This window comes from Chionomys nivalis, chromosome 21, assembly GCF_950005125.1.
Source record: "Chionomys nivalis chromosome 21, mChiNiv1.1, whole genome shotgun sequence".
In the NCBI taxonomy this organism is placed as follows: Eukaryota; Metazoa; Chordata; class Mammalia; order Rodentia; family Cricetidae; genus Chionomys; species Chionomys nivalis.
The window spans coordinates 21,623,262-21,642,277 of NC_080106.1; the positions used below are offsets into that span (position 1 = coordinate 21,623,262).

General features: G+C 41.8%; 1 protein-coding gene across 1 annotated transcript in view; it reads right to left on the minus strand.

Moving 5' to 3' along the window:
• Window positions 1-18,364, minus strand: part of Kctd19 (potassium channel tetramerization domain containing 19) — a 31,683-nt gene extending 13,319 nt beyond the window's left edge. Inside the window, exons 1-3 of the mRNA XM_057754276.1 lie at window positions 18,359-18,364; window positions 14,580-14,876; window positions 522-672 (exon numbers count right to left, since the gene is read on the minus strand). Coding sequence (XP_057610259.1) covers window positions 522-672; window positions 14,580-14,876; window positions 18,359-18,364 — 454 coding nt within the window. The remainder of the gene's footprint in view (window positions 1-521; window positions 673-14,579; window positions 14,877-18,358) is intronic.
• Window positions 18,365-19,016: the final 652 nt, after the last annotated feature.

The window sequence follows — 19,016 nt, forward strand, 5'->3', positions numbered from 1 at the left end:
CATGTTGGTGCTGGTTCCTCATCAAAAACAATAAGTGCTTTTAACCACTGAGTCATCTCTCTAGCCATGGTCTCTAATTAATTGATCAAACCAACTTCTGTTAACTACAAGTGAGATAAATGCTTTTGACTCCTCTGGAAACCTAAAACCTATTAATAACCATGAATTCCTGATGTCCCACCACAGGCCTACCTATACTGCAAGGGACTTAGAAGCCTGAGATCACTTGGGTATCTTTGTATGGTGGCTGGAGGTAATTTGAAATGATGACGGAGCCTTAATTTTTAGGATAGATTGGAAAACATCATCCAGCCTAAATGAAGCTGAGATGCAGCAGAATGGAATGGAGCAGGCTACTGAGTTCCAGTAGGCAAGCAGCCATTCAGAGGACAGGTGACCAGTCAAAACAGATGACTAAGAAATAGAGATGTCACTAGAGCTAGCTGAGATGGAGGTCAGCTTCTGCTGGGGTGAGGAGTGAGGGCGTTAGTGACTTCACTGCGGCCTACTCATGACTGTACCTGTGAAGGCTGGGCTTTTGATTGGAAACTCGGAGGGTTTGCTGATGCACTTCCATGTCCGCCAGTAGTTCAGAGATGCTCGCTCTGCAACAGGAATGTCTGCAGGCCGCACACGGAGGTGGTGCTTCCCTTCCTTCAGGTTATCTAGGGTCTGTCACATAAAGAAGAGTGCTGCCTTCAAAATGCAAACCTCGTAGCCAACTTTTCTTTACACTTGAGTACCCAGAAAAATACTATCTGATTTACTTGGGACAGTATTCAAAAATAGACTGAATCAATCACAAAATGTAAAAATGTAAAGGGCATAGTAATAACTCAAAAGCCCAATGATTATTTTTCTTCTGAGTTTGAGGCAATTCTTTTCTTCCTAATTTATGTCAAATAACAGGACATTTTTTATTGAAAAATCTAAGGAGATTCCCCCACCCCCCACTTTTTGCTTTTTTTTTTTTCAAGACAATGTTTCTCTGTGTAACAGTCCTGGTTCTCTTGGTCAGCTTTGAAGACAATGCTGGCCTCAAACTCACAGAGAACTGCCTGCCTCTGCCTCTTGCGTCCTACCTCCCATCCCCTGCCTCTCGAGTACTGGAATTAAAGGCACATGCCACCACATGACTTTTCCTTTTATTTTTTTGAGACAGGACCTTGTGTAGCACAGGCTGACCTCAAACTCACTATATACTGGCATAGCCAAGGGTGGACTTGTGAGATTTGCTCCCTTGATCACCTAAGCCTTGAGATTACAGGTGTTTCCCATCGTGCCCAGCTACAGAGTAATTTCTGTTTAAGTCATTTGAAACTTGATATCTTCTGGTATTGTCTTTAATAGTTAAAAAACCCTGATCTTTTGTGATTTGTGTGATTTGCTCATTTTGTGTATTCATCCTCATTCCAGAGAGTAGTCTAACAGTGAGATTAAGATATAATAAAATCCTGGCACAGGGTTATATAATTTCATTTTTAAGTTGGGAAATTCTGTTTTTCTTTTCTTTTTTAAAAGAGATTTATTTATTAATTATGTATACAGTGTTCTATCTGCATGTATGCCTGCAGGCCAGAAGAGGGCACCAGATTTCATTACAGATGGCTGTAAGCCACCATGTGGGTGCTGGGAATTGAACTCAGGTCCTCTGGAAGAGCAGTCAGTGCTCTTAACCTCTGAGCCATCTCTCCAGCTCCAAGTTATATATTTTTCAAATCACTTCCACATATATTTGCTTGTTTAACTTGAGAGACAGATGTGTTGAATGTTTTCCTGATGAGATAATTCGTCATAGTTCAAAGGCTATATAACTTGTTTGAATAGTCTCCCAAGTTCAGAGAATCTTGGTTTGAACGAACTAGTAACCAGCATTGGAACATCCCACCTAAGTAAGGCTGAACCCCAGGGCAGAGGTGGCTTAGGGATCTTCATTCCATGCTTACCTAAGGATTTCCCCTTCTACAGTCATGCAGTGAACAGATTATCATCATAGCGTTAAACCAAAATTTTCTGACCTCACCTAGAAGATAGTATTTTTCTAATAAACTGTTGGACACAACAGGACAAGTGATCCTTATAGGCACCATACATATATATGATCAGCTTTCTCCTCTAAGAACCTTGTAACAGATAGAAAATCTCTGATTCAATAATAACAAAAGAACCTGTTTCTAATTGCTAGTTACCCAGGTGGGAAGTCCTTGTGAGTTTGCTGGTGAGATCCCAAGTATTGAGAAGAGCCCCCTGGTGGCCATATGTAGGAACTGGCCCTCTCAGAACCGATTAAGGTCTCAAAAAGGAGGTAGGCCAGCCAGAGTGGGAAAATCGGTGGCCATGGCAGGGTTATGGGGAGTATTTTCATGGAACACCAAGTAATGAAGGAGACTGCTTATGTGGAATATTGGGAAGGGAGTCTTGAGAAATACTCACTGTAATTTGCTATGTTTCTTCCTGCTTAGATTCAAAGAGTTCTTGGCTTGGGAGAAAGAAAGGCATGGAAGGACTGGGGAGATGGTTCACTAGCATGCTGATGCACAAGCCTCGGAACCTTTAGCACGGTATGACAGCAATAGAAACCCTAACTAAGATAAAAGATTTAAACTAGGGACTATTACTTGACTATTACTTACCGAATCTCCAGCCAAATAAATTGCTAGCGAGACCTAGATTCCGTCCCCTTCCTCTCCATCTTCTCTCCTCACCTCTCCCTGAGCTTTCTCCATACCATAGCCTTTAAAATGTACTAAATAATCCAAATCATTCCCATCTTAAAAAGTCAGTGCTCCTTATTCCTGTGGGGTTCAGTCCAGACCCCCCTTAGCATTGCACATAAGGCCCTACACAATCGATGGGAGCCGCATGAGGGCCTTGAAATAGAACAAACACAGGTTTCAATTCTGACTCTGTCCTTTAAGTCTATCATTTTTATTCTAGACACATTTACTCCAAATCCTTCTACTATCCTCTGCCCACACACTCTCGTGTGTGTGTGTGTGTGTGTGCCCACATGCGCGCATATCAAGGTATCATCCTCAGGAACATCATCTACTTCTTTTGAGACAAATCTCTCATTAGTTTGGAGCTCATCAGTTACATAGATTGGCTGACTGGTGAGCCCCAGTGAGCTTCCTACGTCCACTACAGTGTTAGGATTATTAACCTATGCCACCATGCCTGACATTTTGTTTGTTTGTTTTTGTTTTGTTTTTCAAGACAAAGTTTCTCTGTGCAACCATCCTGGCTGTCCTGGAACTCACTCTGTAGACCAGGCTGGCCTCGAACTCAGAGATCCACCTGTCTCTGCTGAGGATTAAAGACATGCACCACCACTGCCCAGTCCATGTATGACATTTTTATATGGGTTTTGGAGACTGACCAAGCTATCTTCCCTGTCCTCCCACCCTACCTCACCACCCTACCTCAACTTTATGTATGCTATTCTCTCTGCCAAGAAAATTCCTCCTCCCATTTCTCAGGCTGCAGAACCTGGTGTCAGTCATTCTTGCTGCCCCTTTGTTACCACAGACACATACACACTTTTTTTTTTAATATTTATTTATTATGTATACAATATTCTGTCTGTGTGTATGCCTGAAGGCCAGAAGAGGGCGCCAGACCTCTCTACAGATGGTTGTGAGCCACCATGTGGTTGCTGGGAATTGAACTCAGGACCCTTGGAAGAGCAGGCATTGCTCTTAACCACTGAGCCATCTCTCCAGCCCACATACACACTTTTGATTTGAATCCAGGCCACTTCTTTCCTATGTTATCAGGTGTCTGCAGAGGGCTGGGTTCATGTACCCAGTCTTCTAGTCTAGACCCTCATAGAGAGGAAGTGCTTACATTATGTTATGTGCAAGACTGCATACAACTGTGGAGCTGGAGGGTTGAGTCTTCTGGAAAGAAAGGTCAAAGGAGCCGACAGAGAAGTGGACCACACTCACACACTGATGTAGATCCAGACTATCCAAAACTACAGGCACAGCTAGGACACACAGACAGGGTTTCTCTGTATGGTCCTGGTTGTCCTGGAACTCACTCTGTAGAACAGGCTGGCCTTGAACTCACTTTGTAGACCTGCTGTCCTCGAATTTACAGAGATCCACCTGCCTCTGCCTCCCTAGTGCTGGGATTAAAGGTGCACACCACTACTGCCTGGCATGTTTGACAAATCTTTAAAAGGAGCGCTCAGGCAAATAATCTACAAACATTGCGATCCCAGCCAGCCAGTGAGGACATGGTATGTATTAACTGAAGGGGTCAAGGTAAGCAGCTAGACCCAGGAGCTTCAAGAAGGTTGTTTCCTGAACTCTCTCGGTGAGTCCTTGCTCTGATATTTAGAAGTGTAAGACCTCAAAAAAAAAAAAAAAAAAAAAAAAGAAGTGTAAGACCTCTGCTCACAGGAAGACAGTAGGATGCTTTAAGAAACCACAAAACATCCCCAACTCCCTCACCTACTTACTTATTTATGCTCTGTCAGCTCTTCTCTAATAGTATAACCTCCCTGAGACCCCAAGGACTTTGCTTGTTTTGTTCTCTGCTTAGAAATGGGACACCAGTGCATTTTCTGTTGAGAGAAAGAATGCACGAATAAAAACACTCCAGGGAGCCTCGCTTCCAGGGGCTTTGGGCTTTACTGGCTCAAGCTGTCACAGAGCATATGGCTGGTTTCCTGTACGCTGACTTCAGGTCTTTCATCTACCTGACTATTACTTTTTTTTAATTTTCTCTTCATATGTTATGAATGGAGGGAGGTCTCTTCTTGCAATAAAGGCGCCTGTACAGCCCAGGCTCTTCTTGAACTTGCTGCAGTCCTCCAACCTCACCCTCCCAAATTCTGGAATTACAGACATGCGCCACTGTGCCTGGCCAATGGAGGATTTCTTTAGAGAAATACAAACTGGAATTCAGAAGGCTAATGGCTAATATAAGGACAGCTGACGTTGCTCTGAGCCTAGATAATAGTGAAAAATAAATCAGAAACAATGTAAAACCTATGGTGCAGGGGCAAGTATGTTGCTAAAAGAGGGCTGACAAAAAACACCCTGCTGGCAGAACCTTTGGACTTAACAGGGTTTTCAAAACAGTAGTGGGTTTTGGATGCCTTTTGGGCTATTGGGAGGAACATAATGGTGAAAGGGCTCAAGGAACCAACAAATCCCCGCCTGCTTTATCAGGACGAGTGCCTGCATTGCCCTGAAGCGAAAAGGAAGCAAGACTATTAGGCCAAGAGGATATGTTTCAAAGGAAGCCAAATAAGGCACAACTCTCAATATTTCAGACTCGTCTCTCTACTGCTGGTTCTAGCTGCCTCTACAGAGGTGGGTCCAGTCCCCATCTCCCAGCAGACGATAATTAAACACCTATAGATAATGGATACTTTGAAAAATATTGGAAAGGCAAGCATAAAAATATAAACCAGAAAAGGAAAAAGACATACAAAAACATGATCCCAACAGAATTAGCATTGTTATAAGAACAGATCAACAAACACTTTAACTTTGTCTGGAAATGTTAGGGTAGGCTTCCTACAGGCTACATTTATAACAAAATATAAAACGGAGTGCAGGGGCATAGAAAGTAAGCATATAGGATACTTAGGGGTATGATTGAACTTCAGTGTGTGTGTGTGAGTGTGCGAGTGTTTGTACACATATGCACATGACTGTGGATATATGTTTGTGATATGAGCCATTATGAGCAGGTGAACCAGTCTGTGGGGACCCTTGAAGCCATTTCAAGGACTTTACACTTGAGTTGTCCACTTATCCATTGTTGCCCATAAGCCGCATTGTTGGAATGACTATCTGCCATTTACATATTCTTCTCCAAGATCACAAGGTAATCTGTCTCACATCATAATAGGAAATGTGAGGCTGCCACAGGCAGTCATCATTTGTGTAATCAACATAAAAACTCCCTGACTCCTTTAAACACAAGGAATATTTGGATTCTTTACTGGTAGCAGATTGCTGGCAAATAGAACAACTTATGATCCAAGCTTTGAGGTTCCCAGAAAGCAGTGCAATAGGAAAAATTGGGCTAAGGTGTAGTTTAGTGGTAGAGTGTTTGTCAGCATGAGTGAAGCCTTATATCCAGTCTGCAGCGGGCTTCACAGGCCTGTAAAAGTGAACCAATACGCTGCACTGAACCTTAAACTCCTGGGAGTGACCCTGAAGAGAAAGTTCACGTTCTTCTGGAGCGGCTGTGACTCCTATCAGTCTGATGGCAAGCGATAGGCTCAGAGCAGGTTAAATTTAAGAGGGCTTCTCAAATTACACAGGGAGTTTTAGGAAGCCTAAGGATGTTTATGTACGGACTGGCAATGACTACTTTATATCTCTCCTGGGAATAACATACAACATTCCAAAACTTTCAGGGTCATAGATTTACATATGAGCTCTGATGACTCCCAGATTCTGTTTCTAGTCCCAAGTGTTCCCATGAACTCCAGATCTGTATATCCAGTGACTTGTCGGTCTCTCCACTTGGATTTACCACATTTTCACTGTTTCTCCAGCTTGACATTGTTGATCTTAACTTGCGATCCCTGCCTCTTAAATGTTCACATCGCTTAGAATTCACCATTTACCTGATTGCTCAGAGTAGAAACATAAGTTGTCCGTTCTTTCTTTTTTTTTTTTTTTTTTTTTTTAGTTTTTTGAGACAAGGTTTCTCTGTAGCTTTGGAGCCTGTCCTGGAACTAGCTCTTGTAGACCAGACTGGCCTCGAACTCACAGAGATTCACCTGCCTCTGCCTCCCAAGTGCTGGGATTAAAGGCATGTGCTACCACTGCCTGGCTGTCCATTCTTTCATGTCCTGCATCCCATTCATTAGCAAATTCATCAAGGTATATCCAGGATTTAAATCGTTTCTATCACCACTCAAGACCAAGCCCTCATTGTCTTTCATGTGGATCAGCGGTTGTCAGCCTATGGGTTGCGACCTCTCTGGGGGTTGAATGACCCTTTCACAGGGGTTGCCTAAGACCATCTGAAAACACAGATACTTACATTACGATTCATAACAGAAGCAAAACTGCAGCTATGAAGCAGTGATGAAGATAATCTTATGGTTGGGGTCACCACAACCTGAGGAACTGTATTAGGAAGGTTGAGGACCACTGGTCTGGGTGCTGCCGGAGCTTCTTAGCTAATCTTCCTGCTTATTCCCTTGCCCCTATTGAATGTAGGCCAGGAGTAAACACATTTTTTTTCCCTTGTGAGAGGCCAGAAACTAAATATTTTAGACTTTGCTAGCCATATGGTCTCTGTCAATTCAAATACTCAACTCTTTTGTAGTTCAAAAACAGCCAAAAACAATATACAAACAGACGAGCATGACTCTATTCCAATGAAACTTTAGCAATGAGCACTGAAATTTGACTTTCAAATTTGAAATTTGAAATTTCAGTCATGAAAATTAAAAAAAAAACCATGCTTAGCTCATGGGCTACACACACACACACACGCACACACACACACACAGAGGAGTGGATGGGATTTGGTCCATGACTTACATAGTTTATAGACTCTGATATATTGTCAAGCCAGCAGCCACTGATTTTTTCCTTACAACTTTATTTTCAAGATTTCTTTACTTATTTTTTATTTGCACATGTGTTCCTGTATGGATTTGTGTGCATCGTGTGCATGCAGGAGTCAGTAGTGGCCAGAACAAAGCGTCAGATCCCCAGGCTGGAGTTACAGGTGGTTGTGCTCAAGTATGTGGGTGCTGGGAACTGAACCTGGGTCTCTGGAAGAGCTTAGCAAGCACTTGTAAGCACTGAGTAAGCACTACTACCCATTTCTCTGACCCCAACAACTTTATTTTACATACTAAAGACTCACATTTAGGAAAACTGGAGAACAAATCCAGGGCCTTGTGAGGTTCTAGGCAAGCATTCAAAACTAAGCTACAACCCCAGCCTTATCCCCAGTTCCTCTACAGTCTTACTGGATTACTCGATTTGGTCTTGAACTTGAGACCATCCTGTTCGGCTCTCCAGATAGCTGGGGTTAAAGACCTGTACCACCTGGCCCAGCTAAAGCATGCCAGTTTAAAGGGTACAATTCACTGGGATTTGGTAAGTTTGCATTCCTGTTCAACCATTATCACTATCTATTTTGGTGCCCCAGAAAGAAACCTTGCACTCTGAATTGCTAGTGTCTGTTTTTTATCCAACCTATCCTTCCTATGCCACAATCCAGTCCTGAGTAGTCACTAAATCTAATTTTTTCTCTATAAATTTCTCTTATTCTATCTCTCACTTCTCACTTTTCCTTTATTTCTAGATGAGAAAGTGTTTATTTTGATCCACAGTACCAAGTTATAGTGCATCATTGTGGGGAAGTCACAATGCCAAGAGCTCAAAACAGCTGGACACATTGCACCCATAATCAAAAGGCAAAGAAGACTGAATTAATGTAGGCATTCTTCTTTTTCAGTCTCTTGAGATCTCATTTTGTGGCCAAGACTAGCCTCGAGCTCACAATTCTTCTGTCTTAGCATCCAAGTTCTGGGATTATAGGCACAGGCTACCACATTCAGAAATGGTATAAAAACAATCCTAAAATAGACTCATTCTACCTATAATTACATAGGTTGAATCAGGACTGCGGATATGGCTCAGGGGTACAGTGCTTCCCTAACATCCCAAAAAATCTGTGTTTAATGTCAAGTCCTGAAATGGAGGGGGGCAAGCCTATACATACATATATGTATATAGAGAGAATCTTTACAATCTGTGCCTTTTTCCATTTACTCTCTCTCCCCCCACCACCACCTTGTATTATATGGCTTCCTACTTCATTTCTTTTATCTCCATAATCTGACATGTGGTTGGCTGACCAAACACATTAAGTATTCTGATTAGAATCGCAGATTTCAAGCGTACCTTTTAGAGGTGAGAGGTGCAGGTCAGGTATATAGAAGGGCAGGGAAACAGCGGGACTCAGATAGGGGTAGGTATGTAGGGAATGATGGACAGAGATCAGAGCATCAGTGTGAGCTCAGGCACCTGTCTTCTCACCCTGCTTGTTGGCTCATTCTGCGACATTACTTTGCTTCTCTCTTTTGTCCTTTTAAAGTATTTATTTATTGAGGTAGGTTCTTGCTAGTAGCCAAGGTTAGCCTTGAACTTATGATCCTTCCTTCTCAGCCTCCCAAGTACCATGCCAGCTTTCCACATTGCCTTTCAACAAAGCCTAGAATGTTACAGACTATCTTGAGCAAAAATGCTACCTTTTGAATGAATAAGACATTCAGTTAGCAGGAGCCAAGTTTTATTTTATTGTTAGGTACTAATTTTGAAGAACTCTGTAGTAAGGAGCACTAATAATTTGGAACAGTTCAGATATGTGCTATTCAATATGGTAGTCACTGTGAATACCGTACAGTTCTTAAACTGCAGTAGCCTAAATCTAAGATGTGCTAAATATTTAAAAAAACATTTGATATGGAAAACTTGGTACAAAACAAGAAAAAAGTATCTTATATTTAAAACTTTGAAAATACTTGGTTAAGCTGGGCGGTGGTGGTGCACGCTTTTAATCCCAGCACTCGGGAGGCAGAGGCAGACAGATCTCTGTGAGTTCAAAGTCAGCCTGGTCTACAAGAGCTAGTTCCAGGACAGGCCCAAAAACTACAGAGAAACTCTGTCTCAAAAAACCAAAATAAGAAAAAGAAAAAGAAAAATTAAGTTAAATAAAATATATCATCAAATTGGCTTCACTCATTTCTTTATACTTTTAATTTTTGTCTACTACAAAATTTGAACAAGACCTATGAAACTAGATATTACTGCATGTACCCATAGTCCTCCAGTGACTTGGGAGACTGAGGCAGGAGGATCAGTGGAATCCAGGAGTACAGGGCTAGCTGAGGCAACACAGTGAGACACCCCACACTTCTTAAAAGAAATTACATATAATTATATATCTAACCCACATACATAGCTTACATTATATTTTTTGTACCATTCTTTGTTTTCCCTAAAGTCCATAGGAATAATAACTGGAATCCAGAATGCTCTCATTAAGTCAGAGGTAAATGCTTGAAGTGGTACAGCTTAGGGAGAGTCTTTAGATAATAAGAACTGGCAAGACTTCATTTTCTGCAAGCAGTGCTTGTTCATAGGCAAGCCTCTGAGTGGCTGGCTAGGCCGCAGCAGTGGGGAAAATGGTGAAGTGTGTGAGGCAGTTGACTTGCTTGAGGCGGCTGCTGACTCCCAGCTGTATTTACATTGTGCTTCAATGAATAAATACCACTTTGGCTGGGCCAGCACAAATGTTTATTTCTTTGAAAACACCATTTCCGAAGCGTAAGCACTTGTTTCACAGTCTGTCTTAGGGAGGCAGATCCACATAATTCTTCAAATTCTGCTACTCACACATCTTGGAATTCTGGAATCAGACCAACTCATTGGCCTCTGAGTTGTTGCCTCCTACTTGGAAGCTGATTCCCAGATATATTTTTGTTTCGGTTTAGGAAGTGAGGACAGCAAAGGGGCTAAAGAGCTTAATAAACTGTTTATATAAGAAGCTTGTATTCTTTTAAATTATTCTCTGAAACATTGCCTTGATCTCTTTGATTTTCTGCAATAAACAAGCTACTTCTTCTCTACACAAAAAGGTGCCTTGGCATAGAGCCATGAGCAATCCTAACATGCCAGGGCATTTCAATAGTTTTGAAGCCACTTGCAAGCATTTCTAGTACTTTACTCCCAGAGAAGTTGACAAAAATTTAGATTCAAGTGGAAAGTCTGGAAAAAAAAAAAAAAGAGAGAGAGAGAGACCTCCACCTTGCACTGCAGTGTGCTAAGGGTTTTTGGATTTCTAAGTATCTAATAACTTCAGAGAAAGCACTGGATTATTTACCGAGGATCATACACAAGCACATACACTACAAAATAAACGGCCTCTTTCCCCCGACCAAGACACATACATTTCTCCCAGGCGGTATTGGAAAGGCACAATTAGTGGTGTACAGAGATGCACCATAGTTGATGGGCTAGTCCTTATGGAAATGAATAAACAACACCTTGTTCAGACAGTAGGATTGATATAGAACATGCCCAGATCTCCTTTCCAGTCATAATATTTAGTTTTTCCAGGTTAAAAAAAATCCTTGCTCAAAAACTACCAAATAAACTAAGCAAGTCACCACAGAAATTATCTCTGTGGCTTGGAGAAAACTTAAAAGTAATGCTTCCATTTTCCATCATACTTTGATGCTTTATCAGTAAAGGTTTTTAAAGCTCTTAAAATAAGAAAAAGGTGCAGCTGGGGAGTGGTGGTGCATGCCTTTTAATCCCAGCACTCTGGGAGGTAGAGGCCAGCAGATCTTTAAATTCAAGACCAGCCTGCCCTATATAGTGAGTTCCAGAACAGCCTGGGCTACACAGAGAAACCCTGCCTTGAATCCCCCCGCCCCTCCCCCCACCAAAAAAAGAGACAGACAGACAGGGACGGGGGGGGGGGGGGGGGGGAAGAAGGAAGGAAGGAAGGTGCTAGAGAGACTTACTCAATGGTAAAAGCATTTGCTGCTCTTGCAGAGGACTGAGTTCAGTTTCCAGCCCAAAGTTGGGCATCTCACAACCACATACAACTCAGCTCCCCAGAATCCAGTACCACTTCTAGCTTTCATGAGGATCTGTACTCATGTGTGTGCACACGCAGACACACACACACAAGTGAAAATCATAAAATCAAAGTGTTTTTTTAAAAGGAAGAAAGCACGTTGTATAGAGGCTGTTAACCCCAGTACGTGAGAAGCAAAAGCAAGAAAAGGAAATTAAGGGTCCTCCTCAGCTGTATAGTTAGTTCAAGGCCAGTGTGGACTACTTGAGACCCTTTCTCAAAATAAAAAATAAAAATACAAAAAGGTATGGTGGTATATGCCTGGAATACCAGCGAGAGGAGAAAGCAGAAAGATCAGGAGTTCAAGGTCACCACGGGTTACACAGCAAATTCTAGGTTAACTTGAGCCACAGTAAGTCTCAAATCACCAAAAAAAAAAAAAAAAAAAAAAAAAAAAAGGGTGTGGTAACATCTTTAATCACCAGCACTTGGGAGGCAAAGGCAGGCAAATCTCTGTGAGTTTGAAATCTGGCTGATCTACATAGAGAGTTTCAGGCCAACCAGAGCCACATAAAGAGACTCTGGTTCAAAAACAGGACTAAAAACAAAAACAAAATAAAGAAATGAAAAGAAGTCTCTTGGGTTCAACAGTTAAGAGGACTTGCTACTCTTTCAGAGGACCCAGGTTCAGTTCCCAGCATCCACAGTGGCTGCTCATAGCTACCTCAAACTTCAGTTCCAGAGAAACTGATGCCCTCTTCTGGTCTCCACAGGTGCCTATATACACATGATGTACATACAAATACTCAGATACACACATACACATAAAATAAATGAATCTTCAAACAGACAAATGAACAGAAAGAACTTTTTTAAAAAAATTAAAAAAAATTTTTTTGAAAGGCTCTTGGGTTGGGTGTAGTGTCCCATGTTTTTAATCCTAGCACCTAGGAGGCAAAAGCAGGCAGATCTCTGAGTTTGGGGCCAGCCTGTAGTCTGGTCTACACAGTGAGTTCCAGGAGAACCAGAGCTGTGAGACCCCATCTCAAAACAAAACAAAAACAAAAAGTCTCTTGAAAAATAAAGAAGTGAAGACAAAGAAAGGATTCTGCAAATTGAAGAAAGTAAATATTGAGTACCTTATAGGCACAATGAGAAGTTTTGTTTGGTCTTATTTAAATGAGAGCTGTTCTGTCTATGGCCACAGCACCCTAATCACACCCAATCTCATCTGCTCTCAGAAGCTAAAGAGAGTCAGGCCTGGTTAGTACTTGGGTGGGAGACCATCTGGAAATACTGGGTGCTGTAGACTTTGGGGGCTGGAGAAGGCTCAGTGGTTAAGAGCTTTGGCTGCTCTTCTTAACTTCAATTCCAAGTACCCACATGGTGGCTCACAACCATCTGTAATGACATCTGATGCCCTCTTCTGACCTGTAGGCATACATGCAGACAGAACACTGTATACATAATAGATAAATAAATCTTTTTTAAAAAAAAAATTAAAAAAAGCTGGGTGGTGGTAGCACGCACCTTTGGGGAAAAAAAAGAGTTGTCCATATGTTTCCTAGGCTGGTCTTAAACTCATGCACTCAAGAAATCATCCCACTTCAGCCTTCTAAGCAGCTACAATTACAGATGTACACCACTGTGCCAGTGAGAAGAGATAGTCTTGATGAATCTTACAGATTTAAAATCTCAGCCATGGTGTGCATAGTAAATCCTAGAAGTTGTACAGCTTTTTTCCTTTTAAAAGTTTACAAAACAAGCCTGTTAATCTCAGCATTTGGGAGGCCGAGAGGAGGGCTTCAAGTTCAAGGATAGCTGGAGTCAAGTGGAGAGCCTATCTCAAAGTACCGAGGGTGAATTGGAAAGATGGCTCGGCTGGTTAAGGACCTTGCTGTACAAGCCTGACAACCTAAGCTCCATCTCTGGAACCCACATAAGACTGGAAGGAAATAAGTGACTCCATAGAGTTTTCTGTCTTCTACCTGAACACCATGGCATCTATGCCCACATACACACACCACACACACACTAACAATAAATGCAAAAAAAAAAAAAACAAAAACCCAGGGGCTACTAAAGGTATGGTAGTGCACACCTATAACCCCAGTATTTGGGAGGATTGTTGTGAGTGTGAGGACAGCCTAAGCTACAAAATGAGTTCTTCCACGACAGCCTGAGCCACACTATAAGACTATCTTAAAGAAATGTACATTAAAAAAAATCCCAGCAGTGGTGGCACACACATTTAGTCCCAGTACTCAGGAGGCAGAGGCAGGCAGATCTTTGTGAGTTCAAGGCCAGTCTAGTCTACAGAGCTAGTTCCAGGACAACCAAGGGTACACAAAGAAACCCTGTCTCTAAAAACAAAAGCAAACCAAGGGTTGGAGATGTGGCTTAGTGGTAAAGTATTTGCCTAGCAAGCAGAAGGCCTTGGTTTTGTCCCCAGCACCTCAAAAAAAAAAAAAAAAGTAGCAGTTTAAAATAAGATTTGGAAGAGCCAAAGCTACCTTCTCAGTAACTCTAACTCCCGTCTCAGGTCCCATGTGGCTGCTGATGCAAATAAAGCAGAATCAGATGAAAGTCTCTGTTAAACTGTGCAGTTAAGAGCTGGGTGTGTGGCACTTGGCGAATAGGGGCTGTGAGGTCATAGAGTCACAGTGGTCCCTGCCTACACAGTGAGACCTCAAAAGCAAGCAAAAGAGCCTATAATCCCAGCACTCAAGAGGCAGAGGCAGGCAGATCTCTGTGAGTTCGAGGCTAGCCTGGTCTACAAGAGCTAGTTCCAGGACAGGCACCAAAGCTACAGAGAAACCCTGTCTCAAAGAAAAAAAAAAGCCAAAGCCATTATGCAATTCAGTATATTGTTCATTATTTTAACTCATTTATTACACTTGTCTATTAAAAGGGTTACCTCAGAAACCCATATAGAAAAGAGCCTCACATTTCGGGGTGCTGTTGAACATCACTCTTGGAGGAGAAGCTCATCTTACCTGAAGCAAAGGCATCAGCTGCAAACCCAGGGCTTGCTCATAAAGCAAGTTCAGCTCGGCACAGCTGGAGAAGGAGAGCTTGGAAGTGTAGAGGTAATAGTGCACATGCCTAAATGTGGAGCCATCTCTGTCAATGAACAGCCTCTGGCTTTCTGCAGATGTCAAGGCTGAAGCCTCTTTCCACAGCAGTGAGTCTGGGAATTGAGCAAGTTTGCTTCTGGGAACTGAGAAATGCCAGCCCCCAACATTGAAATGAAACAAGTCCTCTGCTGATTCATGCAGCATGCCAGGCTCCTCCTAAAGGAAATATGAGGTGAGAGTTATATAACAGAAATAAATGGAAAGCATCCTGACAAGCAGTATGGAACCACAGTTGTTGACAACATGGTAAAGTGCATACAACATGCAAAGGAATTCACACACACAATGTTATGAGCTCAGCAAGACTGAAGGGTAGTTTTAAAAAACAATTCTATTTCACACCTTAAAATTTAAGAACTAGCCATAGTTTCAGGCATCTGTAATCTCAACACTCAGAAGACTGAGGCAGGAGGATCACTACAAGTCTGAGGACAGTGTAGGCTACATACTGAACTCAAGACCAACTATGGCTACACCATGAGACCCTGTATTAAGAGGTGGGTGGCAGAAAAAAGAGCGCCTGTTGTGAAACACGAGTATCTGGATTTGGATCTCAACATCCATGTAAAAGAGCTGGGTGTGTCCGACGTTCACCTGTACCCGCAGCACTGATTGGGGGTGGAGACACGAAGGTCCTTGGGGGTTTTGCTGGCTGCCAACCTAGCTGAAAAATGAAGAGCTCCACTGCAAATGTCTCAAAGGACTGAGCATGAGATCGAGAGAGCAGAATACTTGATGTTGTCCTCTGGTTTCTGCATGCACACACACAGGCTTGGTCACTTGAATGGATATACATGTGCACATGTGTGTGTGTGCACGCACACACACACACACATACACTGAGAGAAAGAAAATGAGAATAAATAATTCTGTTTATAATATCAAAAAAGCAAACATTTATTAACAAACTTAAGAAATATAATCCTTGTACTCTGAAAACTTCGGAACATTGTTTAAATTGTTTTTGTGTATGTGCATGTATGCACCAGGTGTTGACAGAGGTTATCTTTTCTGATTGCTGTCCACATCATATTTCGAGATTAATTTCTCATTGAATCAGGGTTCTTGGATTCAGCTAGATTGGCTAGCCAGTGAGTTCCAGAGATTACCCTTTCTGCCTCTCCAATGCTGGGATTACAGGATAGTTAGCTTTTATGTAGTGTCGAAGCTTGAACTCAGATTCTCATTCTTGCTGATTTTACTGATGAACACTCTCCTTATGAACCCTGTTGAAAGAAACTTTTAAAATTCTCAAATAAATGTGAAAATAGGCTCTCTTGAGAAATGTAATATGGAGATGACAATACTCAAGCACGGTACTGTAACCCTACAATTCAAGAAGCCAAGGCAGGAAGGTTGCTAGTTCTAGGCCAACCTGACCTACACAGCAAGACCCTGTCTAAAATTATGGTGATATTCTCCAAACTGACCTATGAATTCAACACAATTCTGGTGAAAAACCCAGCTGCCTTAAAAAGAACTCATAAAATAGCTACAACAATCTTTTTAAAACACCAATGATAGCCTTTGCTGGAGAGGTTGTGGAGAAAGGGGTACACTCATCCATTGCTGGTGGGAATGCAAACTTGTGCAACCACTTTGGAAAGCAGTGTGGCAGTTTCTCAGGAAAGTCGGAATCAACCTACCCCTGGACCCAGCAATACCACTCTTGGGAATATACCTAAGAGATGCCCTATCATACAACAAAAGTATATGCTCAACTATGTTCATAGCAGCATTGTTTGTAATAGCCAGAACCTGGAAACAACCTAGATGCCCTTCAATGGAAGAATGGATGAAGAAAGTATGGAATATATACATATTAGTACTACTCAGCAGTAAAAAACAATGACTTCCTGAATTTTGCATACAAATGGATGGAAATAGAAAACACTATCCTGAGTGAGGTAAGCCAGACCCAAAAAGAGGAACATGGGATGTACTCACTCATATTTGGTTTCTAGCCATAAATAAAGAACATTGAGCCTATAATTCTTGATCCTAGAGAAGCTAAATAAGAAGGTGAACCCAAAGAAAAACATATAGGCATCCTCCTGAATATTAACCTTCATCAGGCGATGAAAGGAGACAGAGACAGAGACCCACATTGGAGAACCGGACTGAAATCTCAAGGTCCAAATCAGGAGCAGAAGGAGAGAGAGCATGAGCAAGGAACTCAGGACCGCGAGGGGTGCACCCACACACTGAGACAATGGGGATGTTCTATCGGGAACTCACCAAGGCCAGCTGGCCTGGGTCTGAAAAAGCATGGGATAAAACCGAACTCGCTGAACATAGCGGACAATGAGGACTACTGAGAACTCAAGAACAATGGCACTGGGTTTTGATCCTACTGCACATACTGGCTTTGTGGGAGCCTAGGCAGTTTGGATGCTCACCTTACTAGACCTGGATGGAGGTGGGTGGTCCTTGGACTTCCCACAGGGCAGGGAACCCTGATTGCTCTTAGGGCTGATGAGGGAGGGGGACTTGATCGGGGAAGGGAAGTGGGAGGCAGTGGTGGGGAGGAGGCAGAAATCTTTAATAAATAAATTAATTAATTAAAAAAATATGACTTCCTAGAAAAAAAATCTTTTTAAAGAAAAACAAAATTTTAGGACATGTACTTCCAATTTTGAAAACTTACTACACACCAAGATCAATTAAGACATTGTACTATTGGTATAAAGACAGTCACACACACACACACACACACACACACACATATATATATATAACTGGAGCCTAGAAATAAATCTTTATATCTATGTTAAGTTGAATTTGTCTATCAACTGGTAAATAAATAAACAAAGTGGAATATATCCATAATTGAAACTATTTTGGTAGTTTTTTTTTTTTTTTTTTTTTTGGTTTTTCGAGACAGGGTTTCTCTGTGGCTTTGGAACCTGTCCTGGAACTAGCTCTTGTAGACCAGGCTGGTCTCGAACTCACAGAGATCCGCCTGCCTCTGCCTCCCAAGTGCTGGGATTAAAGGCCTGCGCCACCACCGCCCGGCCCTATTTTGGTAGTTTTGTTTTTGTTTAAGACAGAGTCTAATTTTGGAGCCCTGGCTGGCATGGAACTTACTCTGTAGATCAGGTTGGCCTTGAACTCACAGAGATGAACCTGTCTCTGCCTCCCAATTGCTGGAATTAAAGACATTTTTTTCTGCCTGGTCTGACTCATTGAAAGGTTATTAATAAAAAGGAAAGAAGTAATGTCACAACATGGATTGATCTTGAATCATTATGTTAAGAAAAACAAAGCAGACAAAGTAAGGAAAAGGCAAATTTGTAGAGCCATAAAGTAGATGAATGGTTAATTAGGCTGGGAGACTAAGAAGGAGTATGAATTTCCTTAAGGAAGATAAAAACATTCCACGGTTGTGGTGGTGGTTGCACAACTCAGAAAACATAAGATCATTGAATTATACTTATGGAAATGGTAAATCCCAGCTCTCAGGAGACAGAGGCAGGTGGATTTCTTATCTCTTTTCTCTATGAGTTCCAGGCTAGTCAGGGCTATATAGTAAGAGTCAGGGTTTTGCAGAGAAATCTGTCTCAAAAAAAAAAAAAAAAACAAAAATAATAATAACAGAAAAGTTATGAGTTTTGCCTGCACATATATATGTGGATTACCTGCATGCCTAGAACTCAATCTGCAGACCAGACTTGCCTCAAACTCAGAGATCTGCTTGCCTCACCGTTCTGATTACTGAGCCCAGAGGCATGTGCCACACACCTGGCTTAACATGTATACGTAAAATTCCTTTTTAAAATTATTTATTTAAAAAAAATCTCCAAAGCTCAAATGCCTAAAAAGCAAGTCATCAGGTAAATAAATAGAACTGAAGTGACAGCTCTCAAAGGGTGAGATAAGGCGGCCAGTAGCTTTTGAAAAAGTGCTCAACACCCTAAGCTATCAGAGAAATACAAATTAAAACTGCACTGAAAGTCCATCTCATCAAGTCAGAATGACTATCCTTCAAGAAAACAATACAAATTTGGGGCTGAAGAGATGCGCAATGGTTAAGAACACTTGTTGCATAGGGTGGTAGTGTTGCACACCTTTAATCCCAGCAGAGAGAAACCTTGTCTGAAAAACTAAAACAAAAACAAAAACACATTTTGCTCTTCCAGAGGACTGTAGTTTTGTTCCTGATACCCATACCCAGTACCTCACATCCACCTGTAACTACAGCTTTAGGAATGAAGCATCCTCTTCCGGCCTCCACTGGCACCCACACACGTATGTGTATGTTCATATGCATACAGACATAAAACATAAAAGTGATAA